The sequence below is a fragment of the Canis lupus genome, chromosome 21, assembly GCF_011100685.1.
Source record: "Canis lupus familiaris isolate Mischka breed German Shepherd chromosome 21, alternate assembly UU_Cfam_GSD_1.0, whole genome shotgun sequence".
Taxonomy (NCBI): domain Eukaryota; kingdom Metazoa; phylum Chordata; class Mammalia; order Carnivora; family Canidae; genus Canis; species Canis lupus.
This window is the reverse complement of record NC_049242.1, coordinates 28,021,574-28,043,054: the sequence shown is the minus strand read 5'-3', so window position 1 is coordinate 28,043,054 and position 21,481 is coordinate 28,021,574. Positions and strand designations below refer to the sequence as shown.

General features: G+C 36.8%; 2 protein-coding genes across 2 annotated transcripts; both read right to left on the bottom strand.

Annotated features, from left to right (window-relative positions):
* Window positions 1–4,803: 4,803 nt before the first annotated feature.
* Window positions 4,804–5,751, bottom strand: OR52AB4 (olfactory receptor family 52 subfamily AB member 4). The gene has a single exon (NM_001388882.1). It carries the CDS (start codon window positions 5,749–5,751, stop codon window positions 4,804–4,806), a length of 948 nt encoding a protein of 315 aa, NP_001375811.1.
* A 9,191-nt stretch (window positions 5,752–14,942) lies between these two features.
* On the bottom strand, window positions 14,943–15,893 carry OR52AB2 (olfactory receptor family 52 subfamily AB member 2). Its single transcript, XM_038568158.1, has one exon. The coding sequence runs from the start codon at window positions 15,891–15,893 to the stop codon at window positions 14,943–14,945; it is 951 nt and encodes a 316-aa protein (XP_038424086.1).
* Between the last annotated feature and the right edge of the window lie 5,588 nt (window positions 15,894–21,481).

Here is a 21,481-nt window from a genome sequence, read left to right as displayed (position 1 = left end):
GGATATATAACCAAAGGCAATGAAAACAGAATATCAAAGAGATATCTCTACTCCTATGTACCTCTTTGAATCTATATTTTTATATCCATTGGGTAAAAACCTAGTAGTACAATTGCTGGATCATAAGGTCTATTTTTTAACTTCTTGAGGAACCTCCAATCTGTTTTCCAGAGTTGTTACACCAGTTCACATTCTAACCAACAGTGCAAGAAGGTTCCCCTCTCTCTGGATCCTTACCAACATCTGTTCCTTATGTTGTTAATTGTAGCCATTCTGACAGGTGTGAGGTGGTTTTGATTTGTATTTCCCTAATGATGAGTGATATTGAGCATCTTTTCACATGTCTCTTAGCCATTTGTATGTTTTCTTTGAAAATGTTTCCATTCATGTCTTCTGCCCATTTCTTAACTGAGTTATTTGTTTTTTGGGTGTTGAGTTTGGCAAGTTCTTTATAGATTTTGGATACTAACCCTCTATCAGATATGTTCTTTGCAAATGTCTTCTTCTATTTCATGGGTTGCCTTTTAGTTTTGTTGATTGTTTCCTTAAAATGTTTTTAAATAATAAAAAATAAACAAATTTGCATTACTTTAAGTATTCTTTAAAAATAGTATTCTTATTTTAATTAAGAACAAGAAGCTATATATCAAGACTAGAAAAGGAATATAATTTTTTTAAGATTTTATTTATTCATGAGAAACACATAGAGAGGCAGAGACAGGCAGAGGGAGAAACAGGCTCAGTGGGGAGCCTGATGTGGGAATCGATCCCAGGACCCTGGGATCACTACCTGAGCGAAGGCAGACGCTCGACCACTGAGCCACTCAGGTGCCTCCAGATTTTAATATAGCAAGATTTTCTTTAAAACATTAAAATTTTTCAATGAAAGCAACAAAAAATACACAGTGCTTCCCTATTCCCTCTAATTTTTTTTAAAGATTTTATTTATTTATTCATGGGAGACACAGAGAAAGAGAGAAGCAGAGACACAGGCAGAGGGAGAAGCAGGCTCCATGCAGGGAGCCCGATGTGGGACTCGATCCCAGGTGTCCAGGATCACACCCTGGGCTGAAGGCAGGTGCCAAACTGCTGAGCCACCTGGGCTGCCCTCCCTCTAATTTTTCTTTTTTCACACAGCTATTGTAGAAATTACTCTATAGTATTTTATTTTATTATTTTTTTAAGATTTTATTTATTCAGGAGAGACACAGAGACACAGGCAGAGGGAGAAGCAGGCTCCATGCAGGAGCCCAACGCAGGACTCGATCCTGGGTCTCCAGGATCATGCCATGGGTCAGAGGCAGGCGCCAAACCTCTGAGCTACCCAGGGGTCCCTATTGCATTTTATATTGCATTTTTAATGCCTGCCTCATTAGTATTGTTAACAATTTTAATAATGATAATAACTATTTTTTAAGCACCTTATCATTATGTGCTATACTTAAAACACATCTTAAATTGCTATGTTCATACAATAGTCCTTTTAGGCAATTGTTATTGTCCCAATTATAAAGATGAGGAAAACGATGCTCACTTTAAATATTTTAGTTTTCTTTTTGTAACACACAGTTAATAGTTGAGTCAGAAGTTAAGCCTAGATCTGTCCTATCACAATATACATGTTTTTAATCTTTTTATCATACTATTTTCCTTAAGAGAATTTCTTGTTGGCAGAGACTGCATGAACATTATTTTAGTCTTTCAGAGCCTTTCATACTATGTGCACAATATAGATACTGAGTTAAAGCAAAGTGAATGAACCAATAATTGGAGAAATGATAAATAGCTCTTATACCCATTTTGGGTCTTGATCAGAGAGGGGGAGGAGGATTGAAAGTTTCCTTCAGTCTTATATTGCATACTTTTGTTTGAAGACAGCTACTTTACCTTATTTGGCAATCTTACTCTTTTGGTCTATCTTTTGTATATTTTTTCTTTTAAAAGGCTGTAGATGGAATTCTAGTCCCATAAAAGGTATACAAGAATCACAAAATTACTATAGGATAAGAATTTAATGCAATATGTATCAGTATTTATGGTGAAGACAAGCATTATAAAAAAAAATAAAAATAAAAATCATCCAGTGAGCACTATGTTGTCTGCCTAGGAAACTAAGGATGCCCCCTCCCTCCTAGTAGAAAAGGCTATATTAACCAAACTCAATTTCTCACTGAATCAGATAATGGGGAAATTCTCCATGTATTGGAAAGCTGGTGTTTCCAGTTGCTCTTCTAAACAGTTGATACTTCAATTAGAATCCTTGTCATGAATATGAGACTGCCTGGTACTTGATGCCAATGTATTAATTCTCCCAAAAGTCTATTTCATAGGGATTCTTTCTCTGGACTATAGTCCATGCAGCATCCATCAGTGTTCCATTCCCTGCCTACCTCTCTGACATCATGAGGGGACTTAGAACTTAGAATGTCTTCTGTGCTTTATTTATTTTTTTGCATGCTTATCCAAGAAAACTTTTTTTGGCTACATTTAAAAAGACTACACACATACTCTAACCTGTCCCATAAATCGCCTATAAATAGTCTCTGTTCATCCAGTTGATTCCCATGATTCTGTCTGAGACCTGAGAGCATGCTCTGTCCATGAGTGCTACATGTGAGAAATGTCAGAAGGTGATATTTCAGGAGTTACCATCTAATAAGAGATGGAGATTGCTAGATAAATACACTGTTTCTAGCCCCTCAATGGGACAGTTTTGAGGTGTGATCCTTACCTTTTTCTAAGTACCTCCAACAGGAAAGAGCTCTGTAGTCCATAGCAGTAATTGTTTAGCCATGCACACATTATTGGCTTTCTTCCCTTCACTATGTTTCTTGCTCAGTCCCTTACAAAATTTTTTCTTGAATCAATTCCCAAATATACCACATACACTAATATTATTGCTTTGGTTTGCTTTTGGGGGAACCCCTGATAGGACCTCTTATATCATATTCACCTGTTTAAAAACTGAGATGATCATAGGGTAAACTTTAATCTTCTCTTCGTACTGTAAGTAATATTATAAGTCATTAGCTGGAACATCAAGAGGAGGGGGTTAAAACACTGTGGTAAATAGAGAAACGGACTGAATTAAGATTATTGGTGTCCACGTGGTAATAATGATGGTCCATATGCTCTCAAGACAAAAAGACATTGAACAAAAAGGTAGTTTTGTTGGTAGTTCATGATATGAAGAGGGAACTAAAGGAGATTTGGCTAAACATTTTTTTAAAAATTTTTATTGGAGTTTAATTTGCCAACATATAGCATAACACCCAGTGCTCATCCCACCAAGTGCCCCCCTCAGTGCCCATCACCCAGTCACCCCAACCCCCCACCCACTTCCCCTTCCTCTACCCCTTGTTCATTTCCCAGAGTTAGGTGTCTCTCATATTTTGTCACCCTCACTGATATTTTCACTCATTTTCTCTCCTTTCCCTTTATTCCCTTTCACTAAATTTTTTATTCCCCAAATGAATGAGACCATTAAAATATTTGTCCTTTTCTGATCAACTTACTTCACTCAGCATAATACCCTCTAGGTCCCTCCACGTAGAAGCAAATAGTGGGTATTTGTCATTTCTAATGGCTGAGTAATATTCCATTGTATATATATACCACATCTTCTCTCAGTGTCCATCGAAAGGTGAATAGATTTGGCTAAACTTAAAGCCTATGGATTTTCTATGCTAGCTTGTCAGACCTTTTGAAAGGTAAGGATAAGAATGGGATGCAAGAAGCTGTTTTATGTCCTCATTAGAGAACTTGCTCAAATTGATGGGTTATGCTTCAAAACTTTCCAAAGTATCTCCTAATGACCTTTTTGGGGAAAAAAAAGTTCATAATGAGTTGCCACACTATACAGAAAATGAACTCCTTCCAAGGCCATCACTAGCAATGCTAGCTAATCAGTGGTAACTCTGAGAGTGGAATTATTTATTTACCCAATAAAAGGACTACATTTATGCAAATAAATAAAACCATGTATCAGATATTGATATGTTGATATAGTATTCCCTACTTCAGAATGATTTGTATATTTTGATCACTGATGAAGGCACAGATGAGCCTGCTTTTTCCTGAATCCATTGCTTAAGGAGATTAGATTCACACACACCTGCATATACTTCTCTACACCTATATGAGTTCTAATGGTAGTGTTTTAAAAACTTGAAATCTTGGTTAATAACATTTCATCATTTTAAGTAAAATGCATTATTCAAACCTCACATTTTCCATAACTTCTTATACAAGGTCTTCCCTGATTTTTTTTTCTAAAATCTAAATTAGTTGCTTTTCACAAGTGAAAATAAATCTTTTTCTATTGTATTACCATGGCTTAAATAACATTAAATTATATTTACTCAGTATTTTTATATCATCACTATATTGTGAGCTTTTTTTTTGTGAGCTTTTTGACATCATGGAATATGTCTTTGTCACTGTTACACATCAAAAGATAAACTACCTCTTCGTATTACAGAAAGATATAAGAGATCTGTAAACAAGGAAGGATTACAAAAAAACAAGAAAGAATGATGAAAGGAAGGAAGACAATAAGAAAATATAAAAGAGAGAAATGGGAGAGATGATAGGAATTTATGAGATATGTTTATACTTTTCATTCAAGTTTTTCTCACATTTTGAGTTCTTTGGAGAATATAAATTCTTAAAAAAAAAGAATATAAATTCTTTAGAAGAGATCCTTATTAGGTAAAAGTTTCACCAGCATAGACATAGTACAAGGAGTTTGCATCTTAAATGGGTAAATACACATTTTTCCTGTGTCATAGAACTTTTGGATCACTACTCATTGTCAGACCTCAGAATACAAATCTGAGCAACCCGCATGCGGATCTCCTTGGTCTTCACACCATAGATAATGGGGTTAAGGGCAGGCGGCACAAGCAGATAGATGGTAGACAAGAGAATATGAACATAGGGTGATACATGTCCAAAACGGTGGCTGAAGAAGGAAAAAAAGGCAAGGATATAAAACTCCAGGAAGACAGCAATATGGGCAGTACAAGTATTGAATGCTTTGAGTCTTGCCTCTTTCTGGGGAAGACGAAAAACAGCCTGAAAAATCAAAATGTAGGAGATGAAGACAAAGATCATATCAAAACCTAGAATTGCAAAGGCTACAAAGAGCCCATATGATTTGTTAATATGGACATCTTCTGCAACCAGCTTGACCACAGCCATGTGTTCACAGTAGGAATGAACAATAACCACAGAATGGAAAAGTTGCAAGCGTTTAAGTAGAATGGGTAAAATTCCAACTAGCACCGTTGCCCGGATGGCCACCATCAGTACCATTTGAACTAGAAAGAGAGGTGTAAGAATGGATGTGTGTCTCAAGGGATCACAGATGGCAACATAGCGGTCAAAGGCCATGGCCAACAGGATACCAGATTCCATGCCCTGCAAGGCATGGATGAAGAAGAGCTGGGTGAGGCAAGCATCAAAAGCCATGGAGTAAGAGCCAAACCAGAAGATGGCCAACATCTTGGGAGCAATGGCTACACAGAGGCCTAGGTCAGTGGCTGCCAAAACTGCCAGGAAGATGTACATGGGTTGGTGAAGACGACGTTCTATAGGGATGATGATTAACAAGAAGATGTTCCCCAGCAGAGCCACCAGGCACACTCCAAGGAAAGGAAATCCAATCCAAAACTGCACATGCTCTAGTCCAGGGATCCCAATCAGGGTCACTGTCTTTGGGTTCAAATATGACATGTTTATAGATCCCATCAGGTCAATAAATCCTTTCCTCACCACTGATTCTGATATCAATTCAGAGAAAAATTATAGATGAAAGGGAACAAGGAAATTTTTATCACTTCTTCTATAACATGTAAAACATGGATGAAAATGTGGTCACATGACTTTGAATCTTTGGTAATCAACTTAAGTCAGTATTAAATAGGATATTTCCTATTTTGAATATCTTTTCCCAGAGCCAATGTGAGTAATTGTGCATGAGAAAATTGTAGAAATGGAATTTATGATTCTAAAAGCATTGATCTTGCTACATTCTGAAGTGTCCTCAGATGGTGCTACAGATGACAGCATCAACGTTTTTGTCTATATCCATCTCCAAATTCCAGGAACATTTCAGATTAGATGAAATCCTTTGGGGCACTTGAAGTCATATAATCCATTCTCAATCCTGTAGCCCTGTCCATTTTGTTAAAGCTCAGAATCTCCAGAAAGTGGCAGCCCTTCCCAGTCTTCTCATTTTCTCTGGTTTAGGGAGTAAAATACCTCCCTACAAATCTTAGAAAGTTATTCTCAGATGGGGGAGTGAAGGGATTTGTTCTCTCGGCAAATGTTGATTGAGTTGATTATGTACAGACCCATTATCCAGTTCTTGGAACTGAAGTGGGGGAGCTGTTCTTTTATCAGTAGAGGCAGAGTGCTCGCTTTGGTAGCATATATATATATCAGTAGAGGCAGAGCATATTTGACTTCCTGGGATAATTCTGGATAGTTAGCTTTCAAAGTGGATATGTAAGCAGGATGAGATAGATGGTGATGTAACTACTCACAGATCTTAGAGGAGACAGAAAGTTGAGAAGACTGAAAGGAAGTCAATTGAATAAAGAAGTACCATAAATTAGAATAGGATGGTAACATACAAATACAGATGTATTGGAAAACCAGTGTAGCTTAAATGTTTCAATGTTTTAATGTTTTAAATGTTTTGATGACATTAATGTGTTTCAGATGCAAAAAGTCAATGAGCCACTATACTGTCCATAATGGAGCTTGACCTAAACCAAGGTGCTTTCATTCATTATACTGGTGTCAGTTGACCAATAAAATAATTTTCTACTTTTGATTACAGTATCCCACCTCACTCTCACCCCAAACTTCTGAAATTTTATAATTTACCTGCTCTCTCTCTTTATAAATTTATTCAGTAAACTCTGAGATAACTTTATGTACCTTTTTTTTTTTTACTTTTTCATTAACCATTCGAGTTTAAAGTCATCACAAAGTTTCATTTTGTTTTCCTTATGATTTTGTCATAGCCAAATTGTCAAATAGGGAATATCACTCTGACTAGGATTTTATGTATTTTTCTTTGAAGGGAAGCTGGAAGGATTACTGCTGTAAAATTATAGAAAAAAATAGGCTGGTTCATAGTCAGTAGGAATATGTATATGGATATAAGTAGGAAGTCCCTAATGCAGTAAAATCTAGAATACTAGTTGATTGAGAGTAGGAGATAGTTATATGATCTGTAGCTACATATATCAATGGACTATGACCAAGGGAATAAAGAGCTGTATATTAAAATAATTAGAAATTTTATGAAAAGAAATTCCCTATAATGCCTAAATAAATAAGATTAGGTGAGCAAGTGGATTCCCTAGAAATGATTGCTGATAAACATGAATATATCTTATTAAGGTGGCATGGGAAGATAAAGGCAGACTCTAAAGGAACTGTAAAAGATAATATGTCCTAGATATATTTATAAGTGTCTGACAATGTAAGGATAAATGTATATATACATTTGTATATCATATATATTTTATATAAATATATGGATGTCCAAATATATAATATATATATAGTAAAAATAAAATTTGAGGCATTTGGGTGGCTCAGTGGTTGAGTGTCTGCCTTTGGTTCAGGTCATGATCCCAGGGTCCTGGGATGGAATCCCACCTCAGGCTCCCCGCAGGGAGCCTGCTTCTCCCTCTGCCTATGTCTCTGCCTCTCTCGCTGTGTGTCTCATGAATATATAAATAAAATCTTTAAATAAAATAAAGTAAAATGTATATAGTACAATATATATTATATATAGTGCTTTATATATATTACTATATATAGGTAAATTTTTGCGTATAATGATGCTTTGGCATTTTACAAAACCCTTCTAGCCAGGGGATACCCACCCCTCTCAGGGTGGGCCAGTTAATTCTGAAAGATAACAAAGGGCCCAGTCAAGAGCATGCCTCTGATAGACAAACTAAGCAGTCCTCACCTCTTTTCTCTGGCCCTTTTATACCTGAAAGCAACATTCCTATGCCTTAATCATCATGGGGCTAAATACCAGGAAACTAGACCTATACTTCTACCTGAAGATCCACCAGAATTTTTCAAAGTAGCCAATTCTAAACTATTCATACCTCCCTGACTTCCCAATAAAGGCCACAGCATAAGCACCTAAAGGCTCTGCCCCACCCTCCCCACCTTCTGCTCTCCTCTGCTTCCTGATCACCCTGGTGATTTTCTGTGTGGCCATGTAAGGTATCTGTGTCTCCTGTCTGTAGGACCTATTGATATGATTACCTCTGTTTTCCTTAGCTCTCCTCCGTTTCTTTTTGTCACTGCTTCAGACTGATAACCTCACAAAAAGATTTTTTAAAAAACTATGTAAAATCATTGGATAGGAATTTAGAAATATGACATATCATCTATTGCTGGCTCAAGAACTAACCTTACATGGAATCTCACCCCAGTTCCTTAAGTTTATTCGACTATAAATGGGAGTAATAATAGCAGTTAACTCACTGAATTATTGGGAGGACTGTGTTACTTTATATGTGAAAAACTCAACACCAAGTATGGAAGAAAGTAGTCACTCAATGTTTGGTAGTTAGTGCCTTTCAGAACCTATAGAGAACTTCTTTAAAGTCAGACACATCACTGTCTTCTTGAAAAAGACAAAACAAAATGTAAAACAAAAATAGAGAAATGCGAAAATTTCCTGAAGAAAGAATTGATTAAAAATTCATGAGATGTTGAATTTTCTGGAGTGGAATGACCTTCCCCAATTGGATCCACAAGACTGGACATTTATGGAAGCAGATGAGAGGACCACTGTTACAAAAGAAAAATAACTTTGCAATCAGGTGCAGACTTTGGTGGACCCATACATCTCACTGATTTAAATTGATTTGCCCACTTCACTGAGGAATAATCATGGTCTGCTTTAAAGTCTTATTAGGTCATTGAAAAACACATGAGTAGGAAAGCCAGTCTCTAATAGCCTCTAAGACCAGAGACGTATATCTTATGCAAGATATGCATATGCGTATGTTTTTCTATAATAATCAGATCAGAAAATGTTCATTCCTGGTCACTGAGTGAAATAGGAGTGACAAAGGAAAGATACCTTATATGGAGGCAGGGTAAAGTATAAGAGAGAAGAGACAAAAATATAAGATTTTGATGCCCCAAATAAAGAGAAAACTATATTTCAGGGAATGGGATATGAGCTGTAATTACAGTGGCTACAAGCCCAAATAGCAAAACTAGTAAAGGCAATAAATAGGATGGTCCTATCTTTGATCTTCTCTCCCACATCTTATAGGTTCTCCAGCTCCAACTGCACACACACACACACACACACACACACACACACACACCATTCCAAAACACAGAACTGTCGTCTTTTTGACAAACCAAGCAATGTTAGGACTACTTTGTAGACAGCATTTGAGTAGGAGCCTGAAAACCTTATTTTCCTTGCCCTGCATCAAATTAACTGGGATGTCAGTTCATAATTTCACTCACATGTGATTAAAAAGATGCTATTATCCTTGCATCTCTTCCACCTCTAAATGACTGGATCTAGTCCATCCCTCATATTATTGATAAATATACTTGGGTCAGAAAAAATAAAGTGACGTGCCAAAGGGAAAGCATGTTACTGAGAGATGCAAGATGTAATTCACTATCCTTTCCTTATGTCTTAAAATTTGTTGCAATTAGAAACACAGAGCCATACCCAGGTCCCAATGCATGGAGGAGTAACTCACTCTGAGAAACAGATAGCTGGGATCCCTGGGTGGCGCAGCGGTTTAGCGCCTGCCTTTGGCCCAGGGCGCGATCCTGGAGACTCGGGATCGAATCCCACGTCGGGCTCCTAGTGCATGGAGCCTGCTTCTCCCTCTGCCTGTGTCTCTGCCTCTCTCTCACTGTGTGCCTATCATAAGTAAATAAAAAAAATTAAAAAAAAAAAAACAGCTGATAGAATGTGAGATCAATGGATGGAACAGTTTTTGTTTTTCCTGCCAGACTTTGGATTTGGAACTGTGGTGCTAATAGCTAAGTGTCTTTTATCATATGTCTTTAGCTGTTGCTTTTCTCGGCCTTTGAATCTGAGGGATCCCAGGGCAATTTTCAGACCTGGCCCTGGAGAGCTCATCACATTCTGAAACTCAGCTCTGTTTTGGAGAAGAAACTATCCCTTGCCTGAGGCACAAAGCCAGAAAGCACTGTTGCTGCACACAAAGTTATTTTCAAGGAATGAAAACAGGAAATCTCAAATTACAGGTCACTTTCAGATCATGGTAAATCTGAGATCATTAGAAATGTGAGGGAAAAAAAAACATCTAAGAAATGGAGGCACTTGGGTGGCTCAGTTGATTGCCTTTGGCAGAGGTCCTGAACTTGGGGTCCTGGGGTCCAGCCCTATGTGGGGCTTTGCATTCAGTGGAGAGTCTGCTTCCCTCTCTGCCCCTACCCCGTATTCTCTCAAATAAATAAGTAAAATATTTTTTAAAAATCTAAGAAATGGAAAATTTGTAAATTGAAGACAAAAGACAGCAATTTAGTTCACTTTCTGGCCTATGGCTAGACTTGTGGCTTAAAGGAACAGAAAAGATGTTTATCTTTATAAATACAATGTTACTACAGCTGAAAACAGTTTCCTCTTCTTTACTCTGTCAGCCTTAGACATAAAATAGCCAATTATCTTACTAGCAAAATAAATTTATTCAGGAATAGCAGAGGACCTTTGATTCAGGACAAGCAAACTATGGTAAACCATTGACAAGTTTGAAGAGACAAAGGGAAGGTTAGCTATTATTAATTTTTTAGGAGAAAATTGGGGAGGGTTGTTTTGAACAAAAGTTGTTGGAGAAGAACAAGAGTTCGAGGTTGTGATGGTTTCTCATTGGCTGAGAATGGAGTGTGTTGTTGCCACGTCAGGGAGAGATCTTCCTTCTTTCTCTTAAAAGTGGGAAATAAAATTCCTATGTGAAGTGTCCTCCCTTATTAAGATTTGTCTTCCTTCCATGCTGCATGTTTGATAATGTGGTGTTTATTATACCTAAGGTCATGTAACACTATATTGTGTAAATGAAATTTGCCAAGAGAGTAGAATTTCAATGTCTTCAACAACAACAACAAGAAAGTGTATATCTGAGATGATAGATGTGTATTAATTTGATGGGCAAAATCCTTTCACAACATATACATATATCAAATCATCATGTTGTACATCACATTGTACTTACAATTTCATTTGCAAATTATACCTCAACCAATCTGGGAAAATGTAAAAAAAGAAAATTGTTCTAGAAGATGTTCGACTGGGTATGAGCCAACTCCCTAACTATAACCACCAGGTTGATGTCTCAGTTGTTGGGTATATGATCAGACTTCTGGGATTGTGTAAGTAATCTATGGCAGTATATCTCAGAAAAAAATATACTCAATATTTACTAGAAGTAAAATAGATGGGTAAAATATTTTCATATATTTTATGTCCTTATTTTCCCCCTACCAGACCTGTGGCCAGTTTCCACAAATTTGACTTTTAAGTTTATTGCATTTGTTTTCCTTCTTACTCACCTTTTAAATTCTGTTCTGCAAATATCATCTTTATTTTGTCTCCATGATGTCTTCTTCTTCCTTAATTTTCATTTTCTCTTTATGAATTACTTCATGGTCAGTTCTCCATCAACTGCATCTTCTTCTGTATCTTCAAGTAATTCTTCTCTATTTGTTCCTTCCTTAAACAGGCAAGTCTATCCAACTCTTATAGAAGAAAATAACCTCTTTGGAAACTAAAAGGTCTCCAGAGAATAAAAGTTTTCATTTCCCAATTGCTCTTGTTTTCATCACAGCATTATATTGTCTCCTTTCTAGTAAATATTCTACCTCACTTTGTTAAAGGCATCCATGTTTATATTAGCAACCTGAGCAAGTACTTCCTTGTCTCCACAGAAGTTAACATGCTCATATTTTTTTACATGGATAACACCTAAATTTGAAATTATTTATTATGTTTATTTTATGCCCACATTGTCAAATGCTTCACTTTTTAATTCTCTCACCATTCCTTCATTTGTGAATTAATTTTCAAAATATATGTTAGGTTCTCCTAGTGCTGAGGGTTAAAACTGTAGGAACAACTCTTCTGAATCTCTCTCTTTTTGAATCATATGTGGGTGTACACACATGTGTAAATAAGAATATATACAGGGATTAGAGCACATGTAAGTTGCAATAGTGTGTTCCAGTATAAGGTAAGTAAGGGCCTCATGGATATTGGCTATGGTGTTGCAGTCAAGGAAAAGAAAATCCAAAGACACTGAAGTTGAACATACTAAGTGTAGGTAACTGGAAAGGAGTAAGCAAGAATAAGCTTATAAAAGACAATTTCTTTTTTTTTTCAGATTTTATTTATTTACTCATGAGAGATACAGAAAGAAAGGCAGAGACACAGGCAGAGAGAGAAGCAGGCTCCATGCAGGGAACCTAATGGAGGGCTTGATCCCAGGCACTATGGATCACAACCTGAGTCAAAGGTAAATGCTCGACCACTGAGCCACCCAACTGTCCCCGAGAGATAATTTCTGAAAGATCATAGTGGTACAGAGAATATATGCCCTTGTAGCAATTGTAACACTTAGGTTCAAGAGAGAGGGAGGGACGGAGGAACGGAGGGAAGGAGGGAGGGAGAGAAATTTAGGGTGGTTTTCTAGTAGAGGAGTATTAATGTTCTGAACTGTATTTAAGTAAGATGTCTGGCTATTCCTTTGGTAATTAGCCTAAATGGAAAATGGTTGGGACAGGGAACAATGTATAATCTGTATCAATTAACACAGACTACATAATGTTGTAATAATATAAATTCCCTAAACCTCAGGAACTCATAATAACAAAAGTATATTCTTGCTTATGTGTCAGTTTTGCCACTTTAACCTGAGGTTTCAGCTAAAAGTGGAGCCCCTTTGTGAACCCCTGCTATTGTTCTGTCACTGAGAAAAAGACACTATGAAAGTAAATAATGAATTTTAAATCATTAGTTCACAAGTGACACAAGTCTATTTACATCTCCTTGACAAAAGAAAGTCACATGATGTGATTAATATGGAATAATAATGCTCACAATAGTCCTCACAGGGAGAGGACAAATATGGATGACATTATTTGGAAAGTTTAGTAAACATTAGGAAATGATAATACAACGTTCTACATTGTGACTGCAAATGTCCAGAGAAAACGAATGGTTTGTAGTAGGTAGTATATGAGGTGGCAAGAAGAACTTGCTCTGGATATTTTAATAAGAGATTTAACCAGAAGGAAAAATTCCTATCAATATGTGCAGAAAAAGAGGTTTAAAAGTTCTGTACACAACCTTCATTAAAAAAAATAAATATCCAGTAATTAGCAAGGTAGGAGTATCATTCACATCAACCCACAAGTTTAATTTTCATAGTGGATAGCCAATTAGAAATATAGCTGGCCAATAGCCCTTGGCATCTCAGCTCTTAAAAATACTTTCATGTTTGACTTTAGGAGAGCTTAGTATTTATACTGGTCTGTGCTTTCTTACCCTACTTCTGTCAACAATATCAGAGTCAGATGAACTTCTGTTTGCTCATCTTGTCCTATGGTATTGTTTTCTTCTTTAGCAGATGTCAAAGAGAATATATATTTGTCAGCTCTATAGGTGAGGACTGTTGTGGGAACTAACACTGAAGATGAATGGCCGACTGGTCCTATTTGCATATTGTGTTCCCAGTACATGTACCAACAACTTTATTTATTATTTTCCATGCAAGTTGTGCTGGTTAATGAATGATTGCCTCTCAGCTCCAAGTTCACTTTTTGCCTTCTCTGTGAAAATACACCTTGGCCCTCTGAGTACTTTTACTCTCTGAGCTGGTTGCAATGCTGAACTTTGTCAATGGAGGGCACTGGTAAGGCACTGCAAGAGGAGAGGGTTTTGCTTCCTGGTTCCTAGTGGCTGGTCAGTCCATAGACTCCGTGCATTTTGTATGCCATCTCTAGTCTACAGTGGGCTTCTGCAACTCTTGCAAATTTTCTAGGGCCCAAAGCTGTAGTAAATGAAGCAAGCAGCATCCAGTGGCTAGCGGTCCTTCAGAAACCCATGAACAGCTTTTTCTGGCATCTTGGAAGGTGGATTTCTGGCAAGTTCCACTGGAGCAGTATCACAGCCACTTTCCTGTCTTTCAGTAATCCAAGGCTGTTCCTTTTCTAATGAGGCCTGGTTTGCAGACCTGAGTTTTATAGTTTTTTTCTGTAATGCTTAGGTCTATGATTCATCTTAAGTTAATTTTGCTCTGGAATATAGGTAGTCATCAAAGTTCATTTTCTCATACAATTATTTAGTTGTTACAGCTTTCCATTTCAGGAAGACTTTCTAATTCCCATTGCATTGCTTACATATCATCTTCAAAAATCAATTGACCATATATGTATGACTTTATCTCAGTGTTTGATGGGTAACATAGAAATATAATGAATATTAGTCTTATTCTTAATTGAACAAATGAAAACACAGAATATCAAAATGTATGGAATACAAAAAAAAAAGCAATGGTTAAAATAAATCCATACATGAAAATACATTTATTCCAAAAGGGAAAAGCTTGAAACCAATAATCAAAGCTTCCTTAATGAAGGAGTAAAAAGAACTGCAAATGAAACACAAAAGAAAGTAAAGGAAGGAAATGATAAAGATTGGATTAGAAGTCAAATGCATTACAGTTAAAGAACAAGTGTCATCACTGTTAATTTGGATGACTTTTATGTCAACCTAGCTGTGGTTTTGAAAATAAAAGCCTTTAAGATAGAGCATGTGAATTCCCAACGATTAATACACAGAGTCCAAACTCCATCTCTACGAAACGAAAGTATTGTCTACATGACCACAAACATTTGATAGATCACTGGTGGGATATATGACTCAGAAGAAAAATCTGTGCCACACGCTTACGAATTACCTTGTTTTTTACACCATAGACAATAGGGTTGAGTGCAGGTGGCACAAGGAGGTAGATAGTAGACAGAAGAATGTGGGTAGGGGGAGCAACATGTCCAAAACGGTGGCTGAAGAAGGAGAAGAAGGCAAGAATATAAAACTCAAGAAAAACAAAAATATGAGCTGTACATGTGTTAAATGCTTTGAGCCGTGCCTCCTTTTGGCGTAGATGAAAAACTGCCTGGAAAATAAGGATATAGGAAATGAGGATAAAAATCATGTCAAATCCCAGTATGGTAAAACCCACAAAAAGACCACATGCTTTATTGACTTGGGCATCTTCTGCAGCTAGCTTGACTACAGCCATGTGCTCACAGTAAGAGTGAGCAATCACAATGGAATGAAAAACATGCAATCTTTTGATTAGAATGGGTAACAGACCAACCAGCACTGTAGCTCGAATTGCCACTATTACTATCATGCGACACAGAATGGAAGATGTGAGGATGGATGTGTGTCTCAGTGGATCACAGATGGCAACATAGCGGTCAAAAGCCATGGCCAACAGAATGCCAGACTCCATGCACTGCAAGGCATGAATGAAGAACAACTGGGTTAGGCAGGTGTCAAAGGCCATGGAGCAAGATCTGAACCAGAAGATGGCCAACATCTTGGGAGCAATGGCTGCACAGAGTCCTATGTCGGTGGCTGCCAGCACTGCCAGGAAGATGTACATGGGCTGATGCAGGCTGTGTTCTGTAGGAATGATGATTAGTAAAACGATATTTCCCAAAAGAGCCACTAGGCACACAGCAAGGAAAGGAAACCCAATCCAAAACTGCACATGTTCTAGTCCAGGAATTCCAATCAAGATTACTGTTTCGGGGTTCAAATATGATGTATTGATAGATGCCATGGAGGTTGGTATTGTCTTCTTGCTGCAGGTTCTGACACCTTCAGAAGAAAATTTGAGTGAGAAGTGGAAAGGCTTCATCCTTTACTATCATTCTACTATACTGAGCATTGGACGGGTAAGTTCAGGTCTTAGGACGGCAGATGGCCAGAATGTTATGATGAAGTTCAAAAGTACATGTTTGAATGGCAGAAGCAAACAATCCTGTAGACCATACCAGAGCTAAAAAATGGGAAAATTTTGGAATCCCTGCCTTAACTCTTGTGGAAATGAAAACCATGAAACTGAGAAGACTGATTTTATATTTCTTAAGTTCTAGCCCCGTTTGCCTGAAAAGCCATCATTAGGTGTTCCTTCTTTACCTAGAGGCAAACTCAAATTCATTGCAGTTGGAAATTCTTCTGGTGTTGATGCCCAGAAGAAATCCTTTTTATGTCACCGTGTGTGCATTAGTTTATATTCCTATGAGAGCCTTCAGTTTTAACCACATTACTCCTGGTGTAAGGGAGGGCATTATTTATCTCAGAGTTGTTGGCATTGGTTCTCAAAGAGATTTGTTAGAAGAGTTTGTCTTCCTTATATTTTTTTATCAAATATTTATTTTTATTTATCAGAATATTGAACAAACTACTGATTTTCAGGGCACAAAAAGTGGACCTTAGAGGAAATTTGAAGAGGGCGTTTGTCTTACAGATATGGCCAGATGAAATTCATTCTCTAAATAATTAGTGCTCACTTATTTAGGTAGATTTGTGGATTAGGAAGTATGAAATAGGAGGAAAGAGAAGATTGCAGAGGTACCAAATTCAAGAAGAATGTACAGTTTAAAATAGGATGGTGTATTAAAAAGAAAAAAAAAGCAGAATCTGGTTAGTTTAGACCTGCTCTGAAGCTAGGTTACCATAATTATATTTTCTTCCCAGTGGTTAAATATCAGCAGATCATTAAACTCCTTGAGCTTTTGTTAAGATTACATATCCTATTTTGCATGGTAGACTCCTTACTTTTGCTTTTTGATATTTTTATGCTGTACAATGAGTGATTAGCTATGATTTGGTTCCCGAAGCACCTTTAAGTACAATGCCCAGCTCTTAATACCTCCCTAGTCCTACAGTCTTTCCAGATTTGACTCATTTTCCTTTTAGGGGAATTCAAATCAATTTGACAAAACCTTTCTTTTTTCTCCCTTTGGTCTCAGTTTCATTAATTGCTCCCTAATATTTTAAACGTTTCACATTTTGCTTTATTCTGTCCATGCCTCAACACTGATCCCAGTGCTCCCACAGAGATTTCCTCAGATCTGAACTTCCATACATGCTGGAAAAAAGAAATCCTTTATGAAGTAGTAGAAGTCTCTATTTCTTTTTTTCTCTCAATGCCAATTTCTTGAAAAATATCAGATAAGTAGCTGTTTCGTGGTCCCATGGAATACATGTATGTGGGTATAAAAAGGAGTTTTTGGTGAGATAATTCTTATATGAAAGAAAAAAAAATAATGGAAGGACATATCTCATTACCAGTGATGCTGCAACAATACTAATAAGTGGACTACAGTCACAATAGATAACTGTGAAAGCAATAAACATTGTTGTGAAAAATAATTTCCATTGACACCTCCCTGTGGTATCCGGGAGTATGTCATGGTGAAAATAGTGAAATATGTGAACATTATTGCTAATACTTATGTGCACAAGTTGCCAGAAATAATAGAAGCTGAGAGGGAAAAAGATCTTATAAGTTAGAAACATCAGCATTTCCTTAAAAATCATTCAGAATGGATAAAGAAGATGTGGTATATGTATATAATGAAATATTACTCAGCCATTAAAAAGAATGAAATTTTGCCATTTGCAACAATGTGAATGAAGCTACAGAGCATTTTGCTAAGCGAGATAAGTCAGAGAAAGACAAATACCATATGATTTCCCTCATATGTGGAATTTAAGAAACAAAACCAATGATCATAGGGGAAAAAAAAGTGAGAGAAACCAAGTTCTCTTAACTACAGAGAATTGATGGTTACCAGAGGGGAGGTAGGTGGAAGAGATGGGTTAAGTAGGTGATGGGGGGTAAGGAGAGTGCTTGCTGTGATGAGCAACAGGTGTTGTACAGAAGTGTTGAATCACTACATTGTACACCTGAAACTAACATTACACTGTATGTTAACTAACTGGAATTGAAATAAAAACTTTTAAAAAACATTCAGTGATTGATAGAAAGCAAATATAAATGTTATACTTTACTTACTTGATGAGAACTCCTTTATCATATTACTTTTCTTGTGTGATATTGTGACTTATAATAAGAAATATATATTTAGTCTCCATCCCCTTTCCTGGCACTGGGCTTCTAAAACTCTTGTCATTTTCTAAGTGATAAGAGCAATGGGACCATCTTTTGTTGTAATAGTTGATCTTTTGTCCTCAGTTCTTGAAATAGCCCCAGAGCAATAAAGGTAAAAGGAGTGTCTTTTATTATTCCTATTAAGCACCTTTTAACCACACCTGAGTTTGTGTTAATAAGGAGATTTTTGGAAAGCCACTAGATAACCACAAGATGGGGCTAGTTGCCATAGTAACGAAACTTGTGATTAGTGGTTGAAACTTTCAGTCCTTCCCTGAACTTCTGGAGAAGTAGGGGGGGGCTGGAGACTGATTCAATCACTGATGATTTAATCAACCACACTTCTGTTTGAAGCTTCCATAAAAATCCCTAGGGTATGAGGTCTGGGAACTTCCAGTTTGCTGAACATGTAGAGTTTATGAGGGTGTGACATGCCCAGAGAGGTTATGTAAGCTCCATACTCCTTCCCATAGCTGGCCCTATGCAAAATCTTCCATCTGGCTGTTAAGTATACCATTTACCTGAGTTCTGTAAGCCACTTTAACAAATTATTAAACTCGAGAAGGAGGTTATGGGAACCCCAGATTTTGTAGCCAAACTGGACATGAGTTCCCAGTATCCCAGTAGCCTAAGAGTCCACTACTTTTAGGTAATCTAAAGTTAGTCTCTGAGATGGAAGGCAGTCTTACAGGACTGAGCTCTTAACCTGAGAAATCTGATGCTAATTTCAGGTAGTGTCAGAATTGAATTGAATATATAGGACACCCAATTGGTGTCTGCAGAAAATTGGAGAATTACTTATATGGAATCCCCTACCACCGCCACTGCAAACATGCACATCTAGTGTGAGAAGTGCTGGTGTGATTGTAGAGAGAAAAACAATGTGTATGTTTTCCTTTCACCTAGTATTCAGCAAGTAGTTAAAATCAAGGACCAGAAAGTCAGATGACCTGTCTACCTATTCGGGATCCTTTACCATTTATGGACTCTTGCTAAAGAGCCATACTTATTACTCACAGTTTACTTATAAGTTAAGGACGCTAGCCTCATTTGGCTCAGTGTTAAACGAGCTCATATCGTATCAGGAATAATTCAAATGCTCGAAATATGATAGCTAATAAAAAGTCTAGTATTTTTGTCAAGGCAGAAACAGGCTGTGGAATAGAGAAGAGAAGTTAAACAAAACACAGAGATATGAAAATTTTCTCATAATAGAAATGAAAACTCCACGAAAAAAGGAAATTTCTAGACTCTAAGAGCTTTCTTCCATCATCTCATATTAAGATTGGTCATTACTTCAAGTAGTCATCAAATAACACAATTGAAATAATAAAATGATAATCTAACTAGTTTACAGACTTTTTCTGCAATTAAAGTCATATGATTTTAAGTATTTAAGTATTATAAGTATTTGAAATACTTGTAATAATTACTTCCTCTTCACTGGATTTGTGTACATGGAACAAAAGTGGGAAAAATGAATGCATCTAGATTTCATTAAGTCCAATTTCTATGAAAGACAACAAGTCATGAGCTCGATTATCCTTAGCTATTAAAAAGTAATCTAACTCTCATCACATAAGGAGTTTTCTTCTTCCTATTTTTTGAATGGAAGAAGAAGAAGAAAAGGTAATAATTGGTGATCTCCGAAAGGCAAGAGGGTAAAAAGGAGATTGCAGTGTCCTTTTTACTTTGCCTCAAAGAAGACTGAGCTGCTGGGATCAGATACTAAATATTTTCAAAGCATATGATTCTCCTATCTTTCCTTTACTTTCTACATTCCTCAAATACCTACCACATGGCAGTTTACTTCTAAATTACCATTTTTTGTTTTCAAATAACCAGGAAACATTAGAATTAACAAGGAGCTAGTCAGTCAGAACCCAGAAATCTTGGGAACAACCTTGCTTATGCCTTTGATTGCGTGGGATTCAGAAATACAAACTATGACTTAATTGCCTACAAAAATCTTTCAACTCTAAATTATGTTAATGTAGCCCCTCATGTTTTTAAAATAATTTTAATTACAGAGAAAATATGGAAAGAGAAATTATTAAGTAAAACAAGATTTAAAACCCCTACTGTATCAGTTTTTACTAAAAGAAGGTGCCATCAAAACCCAGCTACCAGTTCCCAATTTGTAGGGAAAACAACTTACCTGGAAGGAGCCAAGAGTTGGCCTGGCATATGAATGAGATGGTTGCATCAATTTGTTTTCATCAAAATTTCCAGTACATATTAATAGAAGAGTGGCTTGATATTCCCATGTGCCTGGGTTGATTGCAAAGCATCACTATTCTTCTGATGCCCCTAGAGTATGATTATTCTTCTCATCCCAGTTGGCCATCCCAGCAGGCCAGGTGGTATCAAACCTAAAAAAACAGTGTCAGAAAGTGCTGTGTTTTCTAGAAAAAGGAGATTCCTCAGGATGAGAATTGGGTAATATCTGGTCTTGGATCACATTTAGAGCAAGTTAATCCTGCCATGAGGGGCTATATAATATAATTGTATTGTGCTTACAAATAGAGTTATGGCACCACCATCACCACCATCACCACTACTTTAATGAATGTCAGCCAACTCTGTTTCCCAAAAATTTATAGCAGCTTTCAGATATGAATGAAATTTGAATACAGTTTTTCAGGAATTTTTTTTTCAGGAAATTTTCCAATTTCCCTCTGTTAATTGACATATTAGATAATTTACCAATATCACCTCTATGTCTCCATAGCAGTTGAGATCAATTGCAATGACAGTGCTTATCTGATGGCATTCATGATCCATTCAAAATCCCCAGATAATAAGTTGCATAGAATATTATCCATAATATGTTTTCCCTTTCAGCAGTCTGGGGATATTTTAAATGTAGACTATTCTTCTAACTTCAGAGTTTCAGTAGTTCACTCCCTTGCCATAGAAAGCCAATAATTCCCTGATTGCAGTGTGAGGCTAGCAAACTGCTTTCCTCTAGCAGACTCCCAGATAACAGAATTTTAGATCATAATGATCAGAATGTGGGCATGACTCTCCTGTAGATATTTTTTCCTCTGTATATGGCTCAACTGCCTGACATATTCCAGCTTCTTGTGAAAATATCACTAGTTAGTTTATGTTCAGTGCTTTTAAGACAAGAGCCACTGTCCAGCTTCAGAATCATTCTTCCAGCCTCGGTATTTGTGCAAAAATCTATTTAATTGGAGAAGAAAATACTTGCAGACAGATCAGTTGCCATCTTTAATCTTTTCTTT

Bases quoted from the DNA above. Each gene is read 5' to 3' on its own strand.
- OR52AB4 (NM_001388882.1), bottom strand. From the start codon at position 5,751: ATGGGATCTATAAACATGTCATATTTGAACCCAAAGACAGTGACCCTG.
- OR52AB2 (XM_038568158.1), bottom strand. From the start codon at position 15,893: ATGGCATCTATCAATACATCATATTTGAACCCCGAAACAGTAATCTTG.